At 50.4% G+C, this 21327-nt stretch overlaps 1 protein-coding gene across 1 annotated transcript; it reads right to left on the bottom strand.

Moving 5' to 3' along the window:
* Window positions 1–18841: 18841 nt before the first annotated feature.
* Window positions 18842–21028, bottom strand: LOC127315205 (uncharacterized). The gene has a single exon (XM_051345715.2). The coding sequence runs from the start codon at window positions 20913–20915 to the stop codon at window positions 19161–19163; it is 1755 nt and encodes a 584-aa protein (XP_051201675.1). The 5' UTR covers window positions 20916–21028; the 3' UTR covers window positions 18842–19160.
* Window positions 21029–21327: the final 299 nt, after the last annotated feature.

Genomic DNA, 21327 nt, shown 5'->3' with positions numbered 1-21327 from the left:
GATTACAGGTTTTCAAATGTTTTCCAAACTTAACCAAAATGAACCATAGAATGTTCCCTCTTATCTCATGATCTTCTATATCTTCAGATGGCCCCTCCGAATCGCACCAACGACGCGATGATGCAACTTCTGCAAACCCTGCTTGCAGACCGGGAAACCGAGAGAGCCGAGCGACAAGCCAACATCATCGCCCTGCAGAACATCGCCAACCAAGGCCATGGAAATCATGACCACCCCGGATCCAAGCTCAAGAACTTCCAGAACACCAACCCTCCGGTGTTTAGCAAGACCGAGGAGCCCCTCGACGCCGATGATTGGCTCCAGACTATGGAGAACAATCTGGAAGTAGCTGGAGTGGAAGCCAACGAGAAGGTGTTGTTCGCCACTCACTATCTCGCTGGACCAGCTCGCGCTTGGTGGACAAGTACCCGTGCCATGAACGGAGGTCAATTCATGACTTGGGAGGATTTCAAACTCAAGTTCAGCAAGTACCATGTACCCCCGGGTCTTATCAAGAAGATGAGGGATGAGTTCCGTGAACTGAAACAAGGTCGCATGACGGTGGTTGAATACCGCGACAAGTTTCTCACTTTGTCAAGGTATGCCCCTGATGAGACTGACACCGTTGAGAAGAGGAAGGAGAGATTCTTGAACGGACTGCATGATGAGATGCAGACTGTCCTCGTCAACATCCCCTTCGCCGACCTCGAAGCCCTTGTTGACTCCGCCATCCAGATGGAGGGCAAGTTAAACCAAGCCAATGAGAACCGCAAGCGCCGCATGGCAAGTCAGAGTGGATCAAGCCACCCCCAAAAGTTTCGCCCTAGCTCAAGCGGAGGTTTCACTCCGAGACACAACAAACCCCCGATGCAGAACTCTCGCCCTAGTTATCAGAACCGGAGTGGAGGAAACTCCAAGCCAGGAGGCTACAACAACAACTACAACCGCGCTCCACCCCGAGCCCCGAACACCCACAACACCAACACCAACACCAACCCCAGAACCGGGAGCAATGCCATTCCCGTTGCGAACAAGCAGGACAAGAGCACTATCACTTGTTATGAGTGTGGTGTAGTGGGGCACTACTCCAACGAGTGTCCCAAACGTCTTGCCAAGCTCGCCGGCAACACCGCTGCCCCTGCTCAGCAGCAACGCCGTGTCTCCACCGGCAAGAAGTTCGTCCCCAACCACCCCAACAACCGCAACGGCCGCCTCTACCACATGAACGCCGAAGAAGCCCAGGAAGCACCAGATGTTGTGCTGGGTATGTTTTCTGTCAACCACACCCCTGCTAGAGTGTTGTTTGATTCCGGAGCATCGCATTCCTTTGTCACCGAAGATTTTGCATCAACAAGTAAAATTCAACCCCTCAGTTTGAAGCATGTTATGATAGTTCAAATTCCCGGATCAACCACCAAAGCCAGAAAATTTTGCAAAAATGTGCCAATCAAAATCCATGATGTAGATTTCTTTGCAAATCTAATCATACTTGGAACCAAAGGTTTGGAAGTTGTCCTAGGAATGGACTGGATGTCCAAGCACAATGGATTGATAGACTGCGCCAAGAAAGCCATAACCATGACTAGCAGCACCGGTATCGTAGTTGAGCACGTCTCTGAAAAATTACCCAGAAAATTTACCTGCAACCAAAGTGTATCCAAGCCAACTCTGGATCAAATCAGGGTCGTTTGTCGCTACCCTGATGTGTTTCCAGATGATCTACCCGGTATGCCCCCGGACCGGGATATCGAGTTTATCATCGAGTTAATCCCCGGAACTGGACCCATCGCCCAGAGAGCCTACAGCATGAACGCAGCCGAACTTGTGGAGCTGAAGAAGCAAATAGATGACATGTTAGCCAAAGGTTTGATTAGACCAAGTGCATCCCCCTGGAGATCCCCTGTCTTGTTTGTCGACAAGAAAGATGGTGCAAATCGTTTATGCACAGACTATCGTAAGCTTAACGATGTCACCATCAAAAACAAATACCCCCTACCCAAGATCGAAGACTTGTTTGACCAACTCACCGGATCCCGAGTTTTCTCGAAGATTGATCTTAGAACTGGATACCACCAACTGAAGATCCGAGCCACCGACATTCCAAAAACTGCCTTCACCACCAGATATGGGTTGTATGAGTACAACGTCATGTCGTTTGGATTGACCAATGCCCCCGCTTATTTCATGAATCTCATGAATAAGATCTTCATGAACTTCTTGGACAAATTTGTCGTTGTTTTCATCGATGACATTCTGGTCTACTCCAAGTCCGAAGAGGAACATGAACAGCATTTGGAGATTGTCCTAGAAACCCTGAGACAGCACCAGTTGTATGCCAAGTTTAGCAAGTGTGAGTTTTGGCTGGAAGAAGTTGGATTCCTCGGACACATCTTGTCTGCAGGAGGGATTGCCGTAGATCCCGCCAAAATCAAAACTGTTATGGAATGGAAAGCCCCAACCACACAAACCGAGGTCCGTGCTTTTCTTGGATTAGCCGGATATTACCGCAGATTTGTAGAAGGTTTCTCGAGCATCGCTCGACCAATGACCCAACTGCTGAAAAAGGACAGAAAGTTTGAATGGACCGACAAGTGCGAAGAGAGCTTTCAACAGCTCAAGTAGGCGACAACAGCCCCAATCCCGATCATGCACGATATCGCAAAGCCCTTTGACGTATATTGCGACGCCTCCAAGACTGGACTTGGATGCGTGCTTATGCAAGAAGGCAAGGTGGTATCCTACCTTTCTAGGCAATTCAAGCAACATGAGCAGAATTACCCAACCCACGACCTCGAGCTTGCAGCCGTGGTCTTAGCCTTGAAAGTTTGGCGTCATTACCTCATGGGTAATCGATGCGAGATCTACTCCGACCACAAAAGCCTCAAATATATTTTCACCCAGAAGGAGTTGAACATGAGACAACGCCGATGGATCGAATTGATCAAGGATTACGACATGGAGATTCACTACCACCCCGGCAAGGCCAATGTGGTAGCGGATGCTTTGAGTCGACTGCCGTGCCAGTTGAACTCCATGCTCGCAACCGAACAGCCCAGTTTGCACCAAGAGTTTGAACAGTTCAGACTTGAACTTGTAAGTGAAGGATTCCTAGCCAGCATAGCACTACAACCCACCTTGGTTGGTCAGATCAAGGAAGCCCAGAAAGACAACGCTAGCATTGACGGAATCAAGAAACAGATAGCCAAAGGAAAAGCCCCCGGATTCACCGTAGACGAAGCCGGAGTGCTGTGGTACAAAGAACGTCTCTGCGTACCATCGGACTCTGACTTGAAACAAGTCATCTTGCAAGAAGCCCATGACACCCTTTACTCAATCCACCCCGGAGGTACCAAGATGTACCAGGACCTAAAGGAACAATTTTGGTGGCACGGAATGAAGAGAGAGATCGGTAGCTATATCGCTAAGTGTGACATCTGTCAGAGAGTCAAGGCAGAACACCAAAGACCCGCTGGACTGTTGCAACCCCTTCAGATTCCAGAATGGAAATGGGACTCCGTAGGAATGGACTTTATCACCGGACTGCCCAAATCCAGCAAAGGCAATGATTCCATATGGGTAGTGGTCGATAGATTGACCAAAGTCGCCCATCTCATCGCCGTCAAAACCACCTACCAAGGCCCCAAGTTGGCTGAACTTTACATCTCCAGAATAGTCGCCTTGCACGGAACCCCCAAATCGATAGTGTCTGATAGAGGATCACAGTTCACCTCAAGGTTCTGGCAGAAGGTGCATGAAGGACTAGGCACTCGCCTAAATTTCAGCACCGCCTATCACCCTCAGACCGACGGACAGATCGAGAGAGTAAACCGAGATCTTGGAAGACATGCTTAGAGCATGCGTCTTGGAATACGGATCCAAGTGGGAAGACTGCCTACCTTACGCAGAATTCTCATACAATAATAGTTATCAAGCCAGCCTACAGATGGCCCCCTTTGAAGCCTTGTACGGAAGGAAGTGCCGTACCCCCCTGAACTGGTCAGAAGTCGGAGAGAGTCAAGTTTTCGGCCCAGACGTTCTTCGTGAAGCAGAAGAGAGGGTTCACAAGATCCGCGAGTATCTCAAGACTGCGCAATCCAGACAGAAGAGCTACGCCGACAAGAGACGTCGGGAGATGACCTTGGAGATCGGAGATTTCGTCTATCTCAAAGTATCTCCCTTGAAAGGGATGCAAAGGTTTCAGCTGAAAGGAAAGCTTGCACCTCGCTATGTGGGACCTTTCCAAGTCCTCAGCCGCCGAGGTGAAGTATCTTATCAACTGGAGTTGCCTGAAGAAATGTCGGTGTGCACGACATTTTTCACATCTCACTTCTCCGAAAATGTCTTGAAGTCCCTGAGAAGACCGAAGTGTTCAAGAACATCGATCACCGATCGGTGGATATCAACCAGGATCTGACTTACCGCGAAGTGCCGATTCGCATCCTAGAAGGAGCTTACGTAACCACCCGCACCCGAAGCATCAAGTTTACGAAGATCCAATGGAGCAATCATACCGAGGATGAAGCCACCAGGGAACGCGAAGACTTCATGAAGAAGGAGTACCCAGATCTCTTTAGTACCTAACTTTCTTTTGATCTCGGGACGAGATCTTTTGTAAGGGGAAGGGTTTGTAACACCCCAAATTTCAAGGAAAAGAAAGTTAGAGAATTCCAGAGAACAAAATTTCAAACCAACAAAAACTTTTCTTTTGCATATAGTACCATGCATAGGACTTGTGCATTTGAGTGATATGCCATGATGATTGTTAGTACTTGTTTTTTTTATATGCTCTAAAACCCTAGAGTGATCATATGAGGATCACCAACCAAATAAATCAAAGAGGAAGAAATTCCAATATTTGAAAAACCCTAAAAACCCTCACATATGCCCTATGGCCTTTTTATAAATTTTGACCCTAGACCTATTTGGTCTTCACCATTAGTTGAATAATGTTGTTAAACACTTATTACAACTTTTGGAATCAAGGGTTCACAATTCAAATGATTTCCAACACTTTTCCCACTCACATGTGATGATGGCCAAATCTGCCAATTTTAGTCTGATCCCCACTTTGAGCCCCTGCAACTCAATTTTCTCAAATCCATTCTTGCTAACTCCTTGCACCTTTTCAAAGTCAACATCAAGGTGAACAACTTTGATGAAGACCACCCTGCCAAATTCATCTTTGATCACTAGCTATGCTCATCCAAAGTTGCAACTTTATAATAAGATCAACAATCTCCACTTAGCCATTTTGGCCAAATTTTGAAATCTAATTTTTCCACCACCACCTCAATTCATCTCTGGTCAATTACAACTTATCCCAACACTCACATTTCAAAAAGGTTCACCATTTGAATTATTTCAAATTTGGACATTTTTGTGAATTTCCAAAATTGGGCACTATTTGCAACTATTGCAAATAGTGATCTACATCACCTAATCTAAACCAAAGCTATACTACATTGTTCCCTGGTCCCCTTAAACCCTCAAGGCAACATAGTGGAGCTAAGGAGAGGAGGAGAGAAGCTAGGACATGGCCATGCCGGCCATGTCGCCGAGCTCGACCACCTCCCCTCTCTCCCTTGCTCGCCAACCCTGGCCCCCTCGCCACACCACGCCACCACACCCCCTAGCCTCGCCCAGCTCCGCCCTGGTCGACGAAGACGTCGACAACGCCCGGAACACGCGCGCCCAAACTCGCCCTGGACGCCGCTCGCGTCGCGCGTGTGCACACCGCGGACACGCACTGGCCACGCGCCGCGCCATCACCTCACGCTCGCCCTGGCCTCGCTGATCAGCCGTTGAGCACGCACTCGCCACCTGGACATCGCCAGACACGGCCAAGACCACGACCCGTGCCCGCCGTCGCCGTAGACGACGACGCGATCCCGCGACCAACGCGGCCGACACGGATGCAATGCTTCGCCCACGTACACCGCCCGACCCCGCCAAAGCCACCTACAGATACGCATCGACGAGGACAACGTCATAGCACACTAGCCAAGCCAAACACAACGACGGAACCGCCGCACCTCTGTCGACTTCGTCACGGCCACGCGGCACCCTTGGCCATCTATAAATACGGAGTTCCTTGGACGAAGCCGAGCACACCATCTCGTTCACCATCCTCCACCGCTTCTCCCCCACCCAACCACTCGCTCGATTGTCGCCGGAGCTGCTCCAATTTGAAGATCGGAGCCCGCCGATGCCGCACCTCGCCGCCGTCGATTGGAGCCAATCCGGGAGTTGCCGCCGGTGCCGGGAGCTTCGCCGTCGTCCACATCTACATCACGCACACTGCCAGCCACCGCGGGAGCCCTGGTTAGCTCTCCCACCCCTAGGCTCGCCGCGAACCTCTGCTTCTCGCCGGAGAAGACGACGACCGTGCGCCGTTGGATCGCCTTCTAATCCAACGCGCCACGTCGCTCGTACCGTTTCGGGTTTTAAACGCCGCTGACATGCGGGACCCTCTGTCAGGCAGCCCGCGCGGCACTGGACCGTGGCTGGGCTGGCCTTGGGCCTGTTTAAACCTTTTCGGCCCAGCTTCGTTTTCCCGCCGGCCCTTTTATTCAAATTTGATTTAAACAATTACATCCCTTTTTCAATACTGCCCAAACTTTGAAATTAAATAGTTTTAAATTGGCTAAACCAAATTTAGTGATTTTGATATTGTTGGAAAGCCACTGAAATTCTCTACAACATGCCACTGGCCTCATGGTCAATTTCTTTGCAGAATTAATGTGACAAAAATAACAAGCCAGGGACTTTTCCCTATTCAAATAATTCTTAAAAATCAACCAAAATAGATATTAAGTTAATTCCAACTCTAGTAGCTCACATTTGACTTACACTAATTGTTTATGCAATAAAATGGTGGGGTCACTTTGCATGATCATGCCATGGTTTAATGAATGGATATTTTGACTAGTTTAACTAGTTGATATTGTCCAAAACTATTAAAGTTAAATTGTGTGAAGTCTTATACTTCATTTAAACTTGTCTCACATGAATTCATGGGATGTTTGGACCCCTGGTTCCAAAATCTCCTATATGAATTTCTTGAGATTTAAATCAAATATAGTGTAAATTAAATGGTATGAGGTGTTTCACCTCATTTAAATCATTTTCCCAAATGATGATGATGATGAACATTTGACTTAGGTCAAGATGAGTTCATCCATGATTGTGGGGAAATTAAATCTTAAGAAGATTTCAATGAGAGGAAATTATTTCTCAAGAACCCTATGGAAACTATCATTTACATGTGGAATACAAATCCTATTTAAATCCCACAACCCATGCACCCTAGTTTATTTATGTGTGTGCATAGGGTAGTTTGTGTGTTTATTTGTGATGTGTGGAATAGCCATTGAATTAGTGAGTAATTATACTCGCATTCACATTTAGACGGTAGCACCGGAGAGTACGCCGAAGAAGAAGGTTGCTACCAGGAGGAGGAGGAGGAACAGTTTGAGAACTACCAAGGCAAGCTAAAATACTATGCAAGCTTTTATTCTTGCCAAGTGCAAAGCCCCTTGGGGCAAGGCACCATGTTTCTTATCTTTTCTTATGTGAACCCATCCCAAGTTTTTACTTGTTTTCTAAATGATTTACTTTTATAGTTAACTTTGGTCAAAATACAAGTTAGTTATTAGAGTAGTGAGTTAGTCTCTTCCAAGCAAAGCAAGGTAGCACCCCTCATGAATTAGAGCTAGTGCTAATGAACTAAAACTTGACTACTCTAGATGGGAATCTGGTGATTTTGAAAGGATTTTGAAACCTTGGAATGAAGATGCATTCCATTGAATGATTTTTGAAGGTGAATATGACCAAGAGAAGATGGTGATTTTTGATAAAACATGATGTTGGTTTGAATGCGATACCTTTCCAATTATTAAGTACCCCCACAATACCTGATTATGGGTAGGGCTTAACCGGAAGTTTATGCGTCTTAGTATGGGTTCCCTCTAAACAAGCGTCATCGGGGTTATGCCGAAAGCTGCCTCTACCACAAAAGAAACGATACGATATGATGCGAAATGAGGTGAATGTCCGGCCCAAGCCTCAGGCGCTCCTGTGCCGACCGACCGTCTTCACCGGGAGGCCAAGCTCATGGGGAGAGGTGCTCATACTAGGATTCGTAAGTGAAAGGTTATGGTTGATGATCCGCGTGCGTGTTACGATTATTCCGGGAAATCCCGACGGATGAAATCAAATGTTGTGGCACAAGTGTGCAACCTCTGCAGAGTGTAAACCTATTCGAATAGCCGCGTCCACGGTTACGGACGGTTGGAAAGGCCATACAGTTTCCGATGTCATATCTTTGAAAATGATGTTGAAAGGTGATGGTGAAATGACTTGTGGTGGATTGATTTGAAATCACCACTTGAATGGTGGGAATGACACTAATGTTCCCACTTGAGTTAGTTAGCACTGGAGTAAGCTTTTTCTCAAAACTTTGTGAACTAAAACTAGCTTTATGCAAATAAACTAGAGCTTAGCAAACCCTACTAGAATGTCTAGCACTTACATTAGTATTCCTTTGCGAGTACTCAACGTACTCACGGCTTTGTCCCTGGCTATTCAAATGGCCAGAGTATGAAGACGACCAAGGAGATGACCAGCAGGACGCCTACGACAACTAAGCGCCTTCCGACGTCAAGCGTTGGCCTGTGGACTAGAGAGTCCTTGTATCTTACGCTTCCGCTATGTTGAACTATGAACTTGTGTTTGTTCGTTGATCAATAGATCAACTATTCGTGTAATATGGATCAGGTGATTCCAATTTGTAAGACTTATGGTTTGTAATGAATGATGACTGTGATACTTAACTATTATGCCTCGCAACAACAATATTCCTGGGATTGCGATGTATGACATAATAGGCATTCGGACTTAAAAATCCGGGTGTTGACAAATAGTATGCTACTCAACCAAATGCTCCAGCCCAAGAGCTGAAGACCATCCCTATCACCTGGCCGTTCGCGGTCTGGGGGCTCGATATGGTTGGAAAATTAAAGAAATCGTCTCCTGTCGGTTTTGAGTACCTCCTGGTCGCTGTCGATAAGTTCAGCAAGTGGATCGAGGCAAAGCCAGTGAGAAAAGCCGATGGTGCTACGGCACTAAACTTCGTCTGCAACCTCGTTGTGAGATACGGCATCCCACACAGCATACTCACAGACAATGGCACGAATTTCGCACAAGGAGAATTGAAGGATTATTGCTATGATGTAGGGATCCGGCTTGACCTCGCATCTGTGGCTCATCCACAATCCAATGGTCAGGTCGAAAGAGCCAATGGCCTCATACTATCCGGAATTAAACCACGCCTTGAAGAACCACTGTGACGCGCAGCTGGAGCTTGGGCTGATGAGTTAGACTCTGTTTTGTGGAGTTTACAAACTACCCCCAACAGGTCAACTGGATTTACTCCGTTCTTCCTGGTATACGGATCCGAAGCCGTGCTCCCCTCCGACATCATCCACGATTCACCGCGAGTCTCCGCCTACAATGAAGAAACTGCTGACGAGGCCAGACAGCTATCTGTGGACCTGATCGAAGAAGCTCGGAACCTAGCTGACCAACGTTCCACCATCTACCAGCAGAAACTCCGACGCTATCACAGCCGTCGAGTTCGGAACCGCTCGTTCATGGCAGGAGACTTGGTCCTCCGCCTTCGCCAGATGAAAGATCACAAGTTGCAATCTCCATGGGAAGGACCCTTTGTCATTAGCAAAGTGCTTCATAACGAATCGTACTACCTTGTCGATTTCCGGGAGTTAAAGTATAGACCTGCTAATTGTACCGGAAACGCAAGCGTGAGGATCCGGGTGACATCTATGACGAGACAGATCATCCCTGGAACATTGCACAGCTACGTCCTTTCCACACGTTTTTTCCGAGTTACATACTCTGTAATAGTTATACATGATCAATGAAATAAAGCATCTGGTTCACTCTTTGAGTCTTTTACCTCCTTTACTTGTTCATTTTTAGATCGTGTATGTTTTCCGACTAAAACCGCAGAGCTGGATATTTCCGCTTAGGTGTGTATGAAAGTTGTGATTTTCAAAACCGTCCTTTAGGACGTGAGCTTAAGTTTTCTGGCAGAAAAATCTTTCGTTGCGAACTCATGGATTCCTGGTAACGACTTCCGGCACCTTGGCTGGGGGCTTGTTTCCGCGGTTATTGACGGACTGCCATTGGGCTTCGTCGCCACAGGCGAGCGTTTCCGGCTAAAGGTTTTCTGGCTCGTGGAAGGTCAAGTGAGCAAGCCAGAATATTTGGAAGCTAGCACTTGCTTTTTTAACAAACGAAACATGCATTCATAAGTTAAACGATCGCAGGATAAGTTTCCGCCCACATGCAATTGTTTCGTCCCTAGCTACTTAAAAATATTTAAGTCTTATTACAAACCCACTCCGGGGCCAAAATGATGCTTTTTCATTGTTTCTCAGGATCTACTCGGAGACATGATCTTCATCTTCCGAGGCTACGTACGCGGAAGCATCGCCGAAAGCGTCTCCAGAATCTTCGCCAGAATCTTCGCTGGATTGATCGGCGCTGGATCCGGAACCTTCTTCAAGGTCCTCGTCTTCCTCTTCGACCTCCACGTCGGAAAAACCTTCGGGGATATCATACTTGTTATACCAAAACGAGTGATTTACTCGTTCGGCTAACAACCTATCATACCCTTGGGTTTCCGCGGGGCCGAGTTTGACGTTGGCACCCTTCGGGAATCCGCGTGCGATATCTGCGAAATCCATGGTGGGGAAGTGAGCTTTCCATGTTGCCAAAGTAAGAGATGTGACCCCGCGGGTTGATGAAGCTTGCCAATCTTTGATGAGATCTGGCACCATCCGCATGAGCTTGGTCATGCGATCAATCACGGTGGTTCCGGATCTCTTCAAATTCAGGGACTTGGCAATTCCGCGGCAGGCTTCGAAGAGATCGTTGATGGAGTTCCGCGCATCTTCATAGGCCTCTGTCCTGGTGACAGTCTCCTGGTTCCATTCGAAGCCGAGAGTCGCTATGAAACACATTGGTTAGTTCTTTCCGCGATAAAGGCAGAATTCATATGAAGAAGCCGGAAAACAGCAATAAATCCTTACGGAAGATCAACTTGTCAATATTTTCCGCCTCCGTCTTGGAAGTCTTCGCTTTGGCAATCAGCGCCTTTACCCGCGCGTTGCTCTTTTTCAGCTTGTCGTTCAGCTCCGCGATAGCCTGAGCATGCTTTTCCTCTCGTTCCTTTTTCTCCCTTGTTTCTTTCTTGGTGGATTCCTTGAGGAACTCCTGGAATGAGTCATGCTCGGCTTTGAGCACTTCAAGCTGAGTGGAAAGCTCATCGACGGATGGCTTTTTGGCAAGTTGATCTGAAAGGTGGCAAATAGAAGAATAAAGTCAGTTCAAGCAAATTATTGCATTGCGGAACCTGGGGGCTAAGCCGGAATCGTTACCTTCATAATTCTTGAGGCGGGTCTCCAGGGTCGCAATGGACCTTTGGTTTTCCGCGTCCCTCTTCTGCAGCATCTCGATCTCCGTTCTCTGCTCCAACACATGGATGCGCAGATCTTCGTGCAGCTTCCGCGTGTTCTGAGTAGCAGGTAAGAGTTAGTCGGAAATTCGAAATTCTGGGGGCTGGATGCGAAGCTAAAAATCCTTAGTGTTGAAAATTTTGAGTTTCCGCTAAGGTACACAGTTAAAAACATTGGCTCATACATGTTACTCGGAAAATGCATAAACCAATGCTTGGGGCTGGTGTTACCTGGCGCACGTTCTTGTGCTTGGCAAAGAAGACTTTGAGCTCGCCTTCGAGGTCGTTCAGCTCTTGTCGCTCCGTGTCCGCGGGTCCCCATACCTTGTCCATCATGGCGGAAATTTCCGCGTGGCGCTCAGAGAGGGGGGTCTTTTGCAAGACTGGAAAAAGATGAGGATGCGTCTGGGGCGTGCCAGTGGCACGACTTAGAAGTAATTTCTTTTCGGCATCATCAGCCGGAGCTTCAGCCGAGGTAACAGTGGGTTGTTCAGGCGGAGGTACAGGTGAGGACGCGCCCTTGCCGGAATCGCCTTTGCCGGATTCAGCAGTTGGTTCCTCTGGGACATCATCAAGGTTGATAACATCCTTGGGATCCGACTTGGCAGAGGAAGAGGCTTTGGGCGGAACCTCCACTTCCGGTGTAATAGGCACGGAAGCCGGAGATGGCTTGGCCTTTTTCTTGGGGTTCTTGGAGAGCTTGCTTCCGGAAGTTTTGTTGCATACACATAAAGGTTTAACACTTAGCAAAAGCCTGGTTAAATGCTAGCAAAGGAACTTTGGACGGACATCGAGTACTCACGAAGACGTCATGAAAAATTGTTTGATGTTGGGTTGCAGCTGCTTGCTGGTGTCGATCTGCTTGAGGCGTTGTTTTTCCTTTTCCGCCTTCTGGGTAGCCGCGGCACTTGGTGTCTCGCGGGCGCGTTTTGAGGCAGGGCCAGAAGGAGCAACTTTTTTCCGCTTGGCAGGGCCTGATGATTCAGGAATTTCCGCCTCAGAAGCAGCCTCGGGGTCGTTCGTGCCGGAGTGAGGGATCCGGATTAGAGTTCCGAGATCCTTTCCCTCGAGCTCCTCCAGCTGAGCGCATAAACACTTAGATGATTTTGCAGAAATGACTAAGGAGTTTGGTTTTGAAGCAAGAAATGTACCGCGATCCCGGATCCGTTGACGTGGATGTCCTTGTTGCACACGTGAATCCGAAGATCACGCGGAATCTTGATCAGGAGCCGGATTTGTTTGTCGCTGGCGTCGGCGGAGAGGTTGTCCTTAGAGGCGCGCATAAGAACGTCGCGCCCCGTGTACTGAAACATCAGGCGGTCCCGATGCTGAAGGGGCAGGATCCGCTTTGTAAACCAGGACATGGTAAGGTCCTTCCCCGACAGGCCGTCCTCTGTCAGCTTGCAGATCCGCCTAACCGCACGAGTCAATAGTGGAGACTCGGAAAGGTGCGGGCATTGCGTCCAGGCCGGAGTCTCGCTGGCAGGGCCATTTTTGAAGGCTGGCAACACCCTCGCGCTCGCCGAGGCGAAAACGTCCTTCAGGTAGAAGAAGCCTCCGGACCAGTATCGCGCGGATTCGTGGCGGTCGGTTGGGAGATAGATGCGGCCCGGGCGGAGCTTGAAGGTGATTGATCCGCAGGTGGCCAGCTCCGAAGTTTGCGGAACTTTCACCTTCTTGACGGAGAAAAAATATTGGAAGAGGGAAAGCTCTGGGGTTACCCGGAGGTCGCCTTCGCACAGCATCACGTGGTTACTGATGGCCAAAATACTGTTCGGAGAGATGTTGTGCGGCTGCAGCCCGTACGCCTTTAGAATTTCTAAAAAGAAATCGCTAGGCGGAAAGGAGAAGCCCCGCTCGACGAGCGCTTTGGTCACCACCATTTCTCCGGCATCGGGAGCTGGAGCCAACGAACCCGTAACTGTCCGCCAGGACCCGGGCTTCAGGAATCCTTCCGCCTCGAGGTTGCGGAGCTCGGTTTCCGTGGTGGTGCAGGGCCACCATTTTCCCTTGGCTTCACTGTCCCGTGCGCGAGCCTTGGATTTTTTAGCGGCTGCCTCCTCCGCCTTCTTCTCCATCTGTTCTGCCCCCGCGGTTTCTTCCGGATTGGCAGATGTCCCCTCGATGTTTTTGCCGGAATCCTTTGAAGGCTCCAGCCGAACTGAGACGAAAGGGGGAGGGGCGGAAGAGATAGGCGTCGCCATGATTGGTTCGGCGGAGGGAGGCTGAGTTGAAGAAGACATCTGAAAATAGAATGCGAAGATAGCTAATCTTAGCCGGATCCAACGTTGATACCCTATTCATCCCTACCAACTACGGAGAGAAAGCAAAGCTCTAAGGGCTTACCGGAATGGATTCCGCGGTGGTCGGAGTCGCCGGCGGTGAGGTTTTGCTGCGGTGGCTCGCTAAACTTAAGAACACGAAGAACAGCTCACGGCGGCGATTCGACTCCGGCGAACTTCCGGTGGACTCCGGTGCGGCGGAGGAGAAGCTCAAAGGCGGCGCTGTGTGAGAGGTGAAAAGGGGGGTGAATGAGGAGATTAGGGGTGAACGGTGGATATTTATAGGCCGAAGGGAGGAGATTCATGTTCCGCATCCTGTGGTCGGAACGCAAGCGTCGCGCCGTTGGATGATCGACACGTGTCGAAAACCGTAAGCCGTAAAAATGGCTAAGGATAAGTTACCGCTCAAATCGTGCAAAAATGGCGCCAAGATTGGCGGAACCGTTTGAGCTTTTCAAGGTTCCGGGTAGCAGTTTGAAAATCTGTAAACTCTTGTCCAGAGCAGGGGAGTAACCCGGAGACGTGTCGTAATGATGTTGTCGATGGATGAAGTCCCGCAGGATAAGGGTATTTTCCGACTAAAAGTTGGAAAGAAAATGGCATGAAGTTGGAGTTCTTCAAGTTTCCCCATGTTGCCAAAATTGTCGGAAACGGTTAAGTTTTAGCAAGGCGGAAACAAGAGGTGAATCTCGGAGAACTCTGGGGGCTACTGTTGTGGGTATACTTCATGGGTGTACCATCGACAGTGCCTAGATCCGGCAAGCCCGGGTGGCCCACAGATGGTGATGTGGCATGTGGCCCATCGGGTGGCCCAGTTGCTGTTGATCATGAAGGATGAAGTCCAGCCCAGGATCGGGAAGCCGGATCCTAACCGACCTACGAAGGAGGCCGGATCTGTGAAGGCCCATGAGGAACCCGGATCCAGTACGACGTAGAAGGAAGGCGAATCCTTGACGTACACGGAAAGATATTGTACCGTAGTTAGGCAACCTGTAATCCGGCTAGGACTCTCCATATAAACCCTAGATCCGGGCGCCTTTATAAGCCGGATCCCGGGAGCCCTAGAGGCACAACCACAACCATTGTAACAACGCGAAAGCGCCCAGATAATTCCAGACAAGTAGCAGTAGGCCCTGTCCTCGAGCAGGTGTTCCGAAGCTGGGTAAATCGCGTACCACCGTCCCGAGTGCTCTCCGCCCTATGGCCCCTACTTCTTCTCCCCCTCGTGAGGATCCCTCCTCCGAGGTATTGTCGAATAGGCAACGACACTGAGGTTGTCGCACTCGGAGCGGAGAGTACCAGCCTTGACCTCGCGAACGCGCTTGTTGCCGACGCGCGTGGTATTGATCGTCTCCCATGCCTCTTGTGTCGTGGCCTTGACGGCTAGGACACACGTCAGTTCCGGTGGCACTCCCTTGAGGATGAAGGACAGAGCACGACGATCGTCACGGTTGGTGACGTTGAGTTCGTTGACGACGTCCATGTGCCCTTCCGCTTCCATCTGCACTTTCATCACCAACGACCACTCCTGGTAGTTGGTCTTGGTCAGAATCAGAGGGTGCGATCCCCCTCCTTCCTGGAACACCCGCTCCACGACGCGCCCTTCCTTGCCGTCATGGAGGGACAGTCATGCCAAGTCGTGCATGTGACTTCGAAGCTGAAGCTGTCAGCAGCTCACCCGTCTTGTTCTTGTCCTTGTTAGAGTCGCCATCTTGTGATCCCGGCATGTATCCGCGGCGGATCAAACACCACGTGGTTGTGGTGAGGCGGATGGATCGACGATCTAGGCGAGCTCTAAGATAGAAACGAGAGTGGTTTTCTCCAGAGAGATGAAAACAGTGGGTTTTGGCATCGCGCACTCTCTGCATCCTTTTATCTTTCTCTTTATTTATCTGGATTCAGAGATCCACGAAAATAGCTAACAAACCACAACCATTGCCGAACGAACTTACTGGCCATGCCATCCCATGGCGTTCGTGTGCGTGATCCGCTACTTCAGCCACAACGAGACTGTCATCGTGCCATCCCACGATACCTGGTCAAAGGCGAACAAGTCTAGACTGAAACTGAAACTGAGTGCACGGTGTGGTACACACACGGCATTATTCAGACAACTGAATTTAAACCCCAGGGACTATGAATGCAACAGGATTATTCATCAGTTTCTGGTTGCAACCTTTCGGCCAGAAACCGTAAGTAACAAGTTGCACTTTGGTGGCTGAGAATTAAGGGAATGCAATCAGCCTAGGCAAACCCTTTCATTGTGTTTACCGACATAGGTTTACTGGAAATATCTTTTAAAAACATACTTCCCTTTGAGCGAATCTAGAAAATCAACAGATGCCGCCATCTCAGTGCTACTTCAAGGTCTGAAGATTGTTTTTGCAGGTGACAGACTACAAACATGTACTCCTTCCATCCATAAAAAGACGTCAAAGATTTGTCTAAATTCGAATGTATTTATACACTCTTTACATTGTCTAAATACATCTACATTTAGACAAACTTGCGACATCTATTTCAGTTTTTAGGTGGAAGATTCTGAAGTAAATTAACCACGTGTAGAAGGAAGGCAGGATGGGAGGGAGAGAGAGATTATTCACTGTTGATTGACGTGGAGTAGTGGAGGATGATGCTACTCCAGCTCACCATCCTCGTCCTCCTCCTCGTCGTTCTGGCAAAAGAGACAGTCAGGCATCAAATAACTTAGCAACGTATGTATGCACTACAGGTACACCTCTCGAAACAGACAAAAAAGTGAGAACGAATTACTTCGTCGGAATTTCGGTCGTCGTCCTCTCCTCGGCGTCGAAGTGGTCCCGGAGGTGGAGGTCGGAGTCGGAGTCGTTGCCGGGGTCAGAAGAGGCCTCCGAAGGCGTCTGGGAAGGGGAAGGCGCTGCCTTCGGGGCTTGGCAACCATCTCCTCGTCGGCCGGCCGGTCTGGAGCGCTTGAAGGTCGGCGGCGGCTGTCTAGGTCTGCAGACACACCGAACGGAAACCGAGGAAGGAGAGCAAGGCTTCAGTAACGGACTTAATTAGGGCCTGGCCATGTTTCCAAGAAGGTTGGACCTGGGCTTTCTTGTTACTCCTGGCTTTTAATCAAGTTCAGCGGAATGGAAACTTTCCGTTCGCTTCCAAAGATAATTCCGAAGCGTTACCGTGAGTTCTCAAATTTGTTTTGCCGCCACACCGTGTTGCCGCGAAACTTATAGCTAAAATATTTTAAATCCAAATATGAGTGGAATTAAGCTATGCTATTGATCAAGGATGAGTATGGACAACCACACGTCTTGCTTGATGCCAGTGATGTAGGATTTAAAATTTGTAAAGCCCAAATGCTACAGTAAAAAAGAAACAGTTTTGCTACGTCTCAGTCAACTGAAATTTTCTTAAGTCTAAATCACTTACAAAAAAGTACTTGAGTTGCACTTTTCTGTTAAAAAAGTGCAATTGCATTTTTCTAGTAGAAATGTGCAACTTGACCGAGTTGCACTTTTCTTTGAACTGCAGTTGCACTTTTCTGATGTGACTGAGACTTAAAAAAATCTCAGTCAACTTAGACATAGACACACCCAAAAAGAAATCACCAAGTTTAATATGCCGTTAACATATTGTTGCAAGTCTACGTAAAAGTCGATGATGAATATTACTACAGAATCAAGAGGTAAGCATAAAAAGAGTCCATGGCCAGAGGACCCCTGCCCTCCATTTGTGGAGATGCCTGCCGCCGCCGCCACCATGGGCGAAGCCAGCAGCGGTGAGGGGCACGGGCAGGGCTAGGGGAGCTAGGGCTTTGGGCCCCCGGTGTCGGCCGTGGGTGACACCGAAGGCGAGATGGTGAAAACCGCGTCCCTCGTCCTGCTTCGTACGGAGTACTACTCCAGTAGATTGAAGTTCAGCAGCACAGCACCGTGGCTGAGCTGCTGCGTAACTGCGTTGCAACAAAGGCCACATGCAGAGTCAGCCACTGAACAAACGAGCACCTACCCAAAACGCGGACACTTCCAACTCATCACCGAAGAAAATCGGTCCGTGCGGTGTTGGTGGCTATCGCTGTCGCCGGCCCGGCGTCACCGTCCCTCTCACCCCCATGTTGCCTGTCGCCTGCCACGGCTTAATTAGCAGGAGCAAACACAACTGTCTGGTCCTGCGTAGTCGGTGCCATCCCTGCTCGCACATCACTAGTACCACCTGATTAGATTAGATTCGTTGTCTGCACAACAAGGTCAGGAAAGTAAAGGAGAATATATTCTGATTTCGCACATTTCCAGATCTCAAACAGAATGGGCTTCAGCCCTCATGTCTGCAGCTCTGAGCTTCCCAATGGAAGAGAATGAGAAGAGCTTCAGTTGGGTCGGCCCTTTTCTGCTACTAATTAACTGTTGCTTCACGCTACAAAATTACTGCAACTGGGAGCATATGTATCTAGGTTCACCTTGAAGCCACTTGGCCAGGAACCATGGAAGTGGTTTCCCCATTTGCTCACTCCAGCCTTGCAAGCCACACTTGCATAACAATGAGCAAATTGAGATCACTGGCTAGAATACAATCTGACATTGTACTAAATTTTCTATATTATAGATATGCATAAGCAAGCCTCCTGGCTTCCATTGCCATGTACCTACCTCGACATTATTAGATTCTAATACAGGTAGTGCTACAAACAAAATGAGGAAAAGAGTGGTAGAGGACAGTGACATTAGTTTATACCAGCACAGGAATGATTCCGATCAAGACACAACTTAGATCTGTATTGCTTGATGAGGTCACCACCTGGCTCGAGTATCAAGCCAAGTAAGATCACTGTTGCTTCACTCAAAACACATCAACTGGGAATATATATGGAAACACCTGAAGCTCAAGACACTAAGCTATCAAGTATTTCTGGACCTGCAATGCTGCTCCTAAACCACAAAAACAACAACGGCCTGAAGCATTAAGCTATCAAGTATTTCTGGACCTGCAATGCTGCTCCTAAACCACAAAAACAACAACGGCCTGAAAAAATTGACACAGCATGATCTACTGAATTTGTATATGCATTACGCCCCCTCAACGGCATTGGTATATATATTTACACGTACCTGAATTTCACCCAAATCTAGCTCCGATCCAACTCAATGTTCCCCACCAGCTAGAGCAAGATCAGACCAGCAACATAGCTGAATGATCACATGTCTCACCACATAAAATGGTTCAGCTAAGCGCCCCTAATATCGATTGTACACATGAACACACGCCGCAATTTTACCTCAGCAATCTCCGTTCCGTGGTAATCCTACTCTAGTTTACACAATTGAGCTGCACAAACTTACAGAGCGTGGAGTGGAAGCAGCAGGGTTTCATCCGTTGCAGATGGCGTTGAGGAGCACATGGCCCAGCATGAGGTCCACGAAGTACTGGTGGCCGATCTTGCCGTCCCGCCACACCAGCTTCGCCGGCGCGCGCCCGTAGTGCACGCCGTCGTTGCAGCGGTTGTCGTAGTGCCACGGGAAGGTCATGTCGAAGTTGTCGATCACCCCGCCCGTGAGCACGCCATGCTGCCTCAGCCTCTCCACGAGCACGCCGTTGAACAGCTCCATCTTGTTTGGGTTGAACGCCAGGTCCCGGGCGTACCCGCCGGTGGCAACCGTTGTCCGGTAGAACACCCTCGGCGCGGCGAGCCCGCGCGACCGCACTTTGGCCATGACGCCGGACCAGAACTGCGCGGCGAACTCGGTGGCCTGCACGTAGGCGCGGAAGCTGCTCCAGTAGCAGCCATCGTGGAGGCCGGAGTTGAGGACGACAGCATCCGGGACGCGGTCACCGCCCATGAAGTATGACCGGACAAGCTGCCGGAACCCCCTGTGCCGCAGCGAATGCAGGCCGAGGTAGTTCATGCTCATGTTCCAGTGGCCGTTGTAGATGCTGGTGATCCGCACGGTGCCGGGCTCGCCGCTGGGGTTGGTGAACACCGCATCGAAGCGGCGCGTCACGGCGGAGGTGTCCTCGACGCCGAGAACGAAGGCCAGCAGGTTCCGGATGGTGTCGACGTGGTTGGAATCCCCCCAGAAGAAGAGCCACTTGCCGTCGAGGCACCGCCACGCCGCGTCGGCCGTGAAGAGCTTGAAGGAGCAGTGCGCCGAGTAGACCCAGCCGTTGCTCTCCAGCGCGCCCAGCGGCCCCTCGCACCACGGCGCCTCGCACGGGTGGTCCGGCTCCAGGCACCGGTACCGGCCCGCGTCGTCCACGTCCTCGCAGTTGTCGTTCCTGGCGAGCCGCGTCCAGCGGCCGGACCAGACGTCGCGGCGGAAGTCGGCGGCGCGGCAGGTCTCCAGCGCGGGGAGCGACGCGTTCCCGGGGCGGAAGAGTAAGGGGATGCGGCGGAGCTCGGTGTGGTAGCTGAACCTGGCCGAGGAGAACTTGAGGCCCTCGAAGCTGCGGAAGAGGAGCACGATGGTGAGGCGGAACTTGTTGTCGGCCGCGAAGCGGGGCGCGACCTGGAGGCGGAAGGTGTAGGAGCCGTCGCCGCGGTCCACGACGGGGGGCCGTGACTTCCAGGCCTCCCCGGCGAGGTCGATCTCGAAGAAGTCCCCGCCGAGGCAGCGGCGCGCGCCGGCGTCGTCCAGCGCCCAGAACCTGAACTCGTGAATCTCGGCGGCGCTGAGCTCGGCGCCGTCGAGGAGCGGGACGGAGATGTTGGCCGTGCGGGCGTCGCGGCACCGGGAGCCCCCCGGGGTGAGCCAGCGGGCGAGGAGGTCCTCGGTGAAGTTGGTGGGGCTCGGCACGGAGAGCCAGGAAGGCGAGGCGCTCTTGCTCTCGCTCTCGCTCTCGGCGCGGCTGCTGCCGCCTCCGCCGCGGCCGAGGTAATGTTGGTACTGGTGGCGCAGCGGGCGGTCGGCGCCAGCGCCGGCGAGGTAGGCGTCAAGGGCGAAGAGGGCGCCGACGAAGAGGAAGGAGGCGAGCGCGAGCTTGGCGGCGGAGGGCCCGCCGCGGGGCTTCTTGGGGTGGTGGTGGTCCCCGGCGCCGCAGAAGGGGGTGTTCCTGCCGGCGAGGTCGGTCTTCTTGGCGTCCCCGGCGGCGTGCGGCCCGTGGGGCGGCGGGAGGAGCGCCGACATTGCCGGGCCGGGGGGCTACTTCCGGCTCGTTATGGTGTGGCCGCGCATGCGTCCGCGTGTGCGCGGCGAGGCGGAAAAAGGGGCGCCGGCCTGGGTTTGGTTGGGTTGGGTTTGTTTTAGGGTGGTGCTGCGATGAATTTAGGTTGATTGGTTTTTGGACCCAGACGACACGAGCCAGGGTAGTGAACGTACCGTTGGGATCTTCTGGTGCACTGAAAAAATGCAGCATATGCTTTGGGGCAAATGTTTAAGTGCATGTTTTTATTTTATTTTTTAGAAAGAAGGCCTAGCCCCGATTCTATTTCTAAAACCATTGAAACTTGCAACACTCATGTTTTTATGAGCTACTAAGTTACTCTCCAATCCTTTTTAATTAACTCAAATTTAGTACAAATTTGTACTAAATTGTGAG

The sequence above is a fragment of the Lolium perenne genome, chromosome 1 (genome assembly GCF_019359855.2).
Source record: "Lolium perenne isolate Kyuss_39 chromosome 1, Kyuss_2.0, whole genome shotgun sequence".
NCBI classification, from domain to species: domain Eukaryota; kingdom Viridiplantae; phylum Streptophyta; class Magnoliopsida; order Poales; family Poaceae; genus Lolium; species Lolium perenne.
The sequence above is the reverse complement of the archived record's forward strand: the minus strand, read 5'-3'. Positions and strand labels throughout refer to the sequence as shown.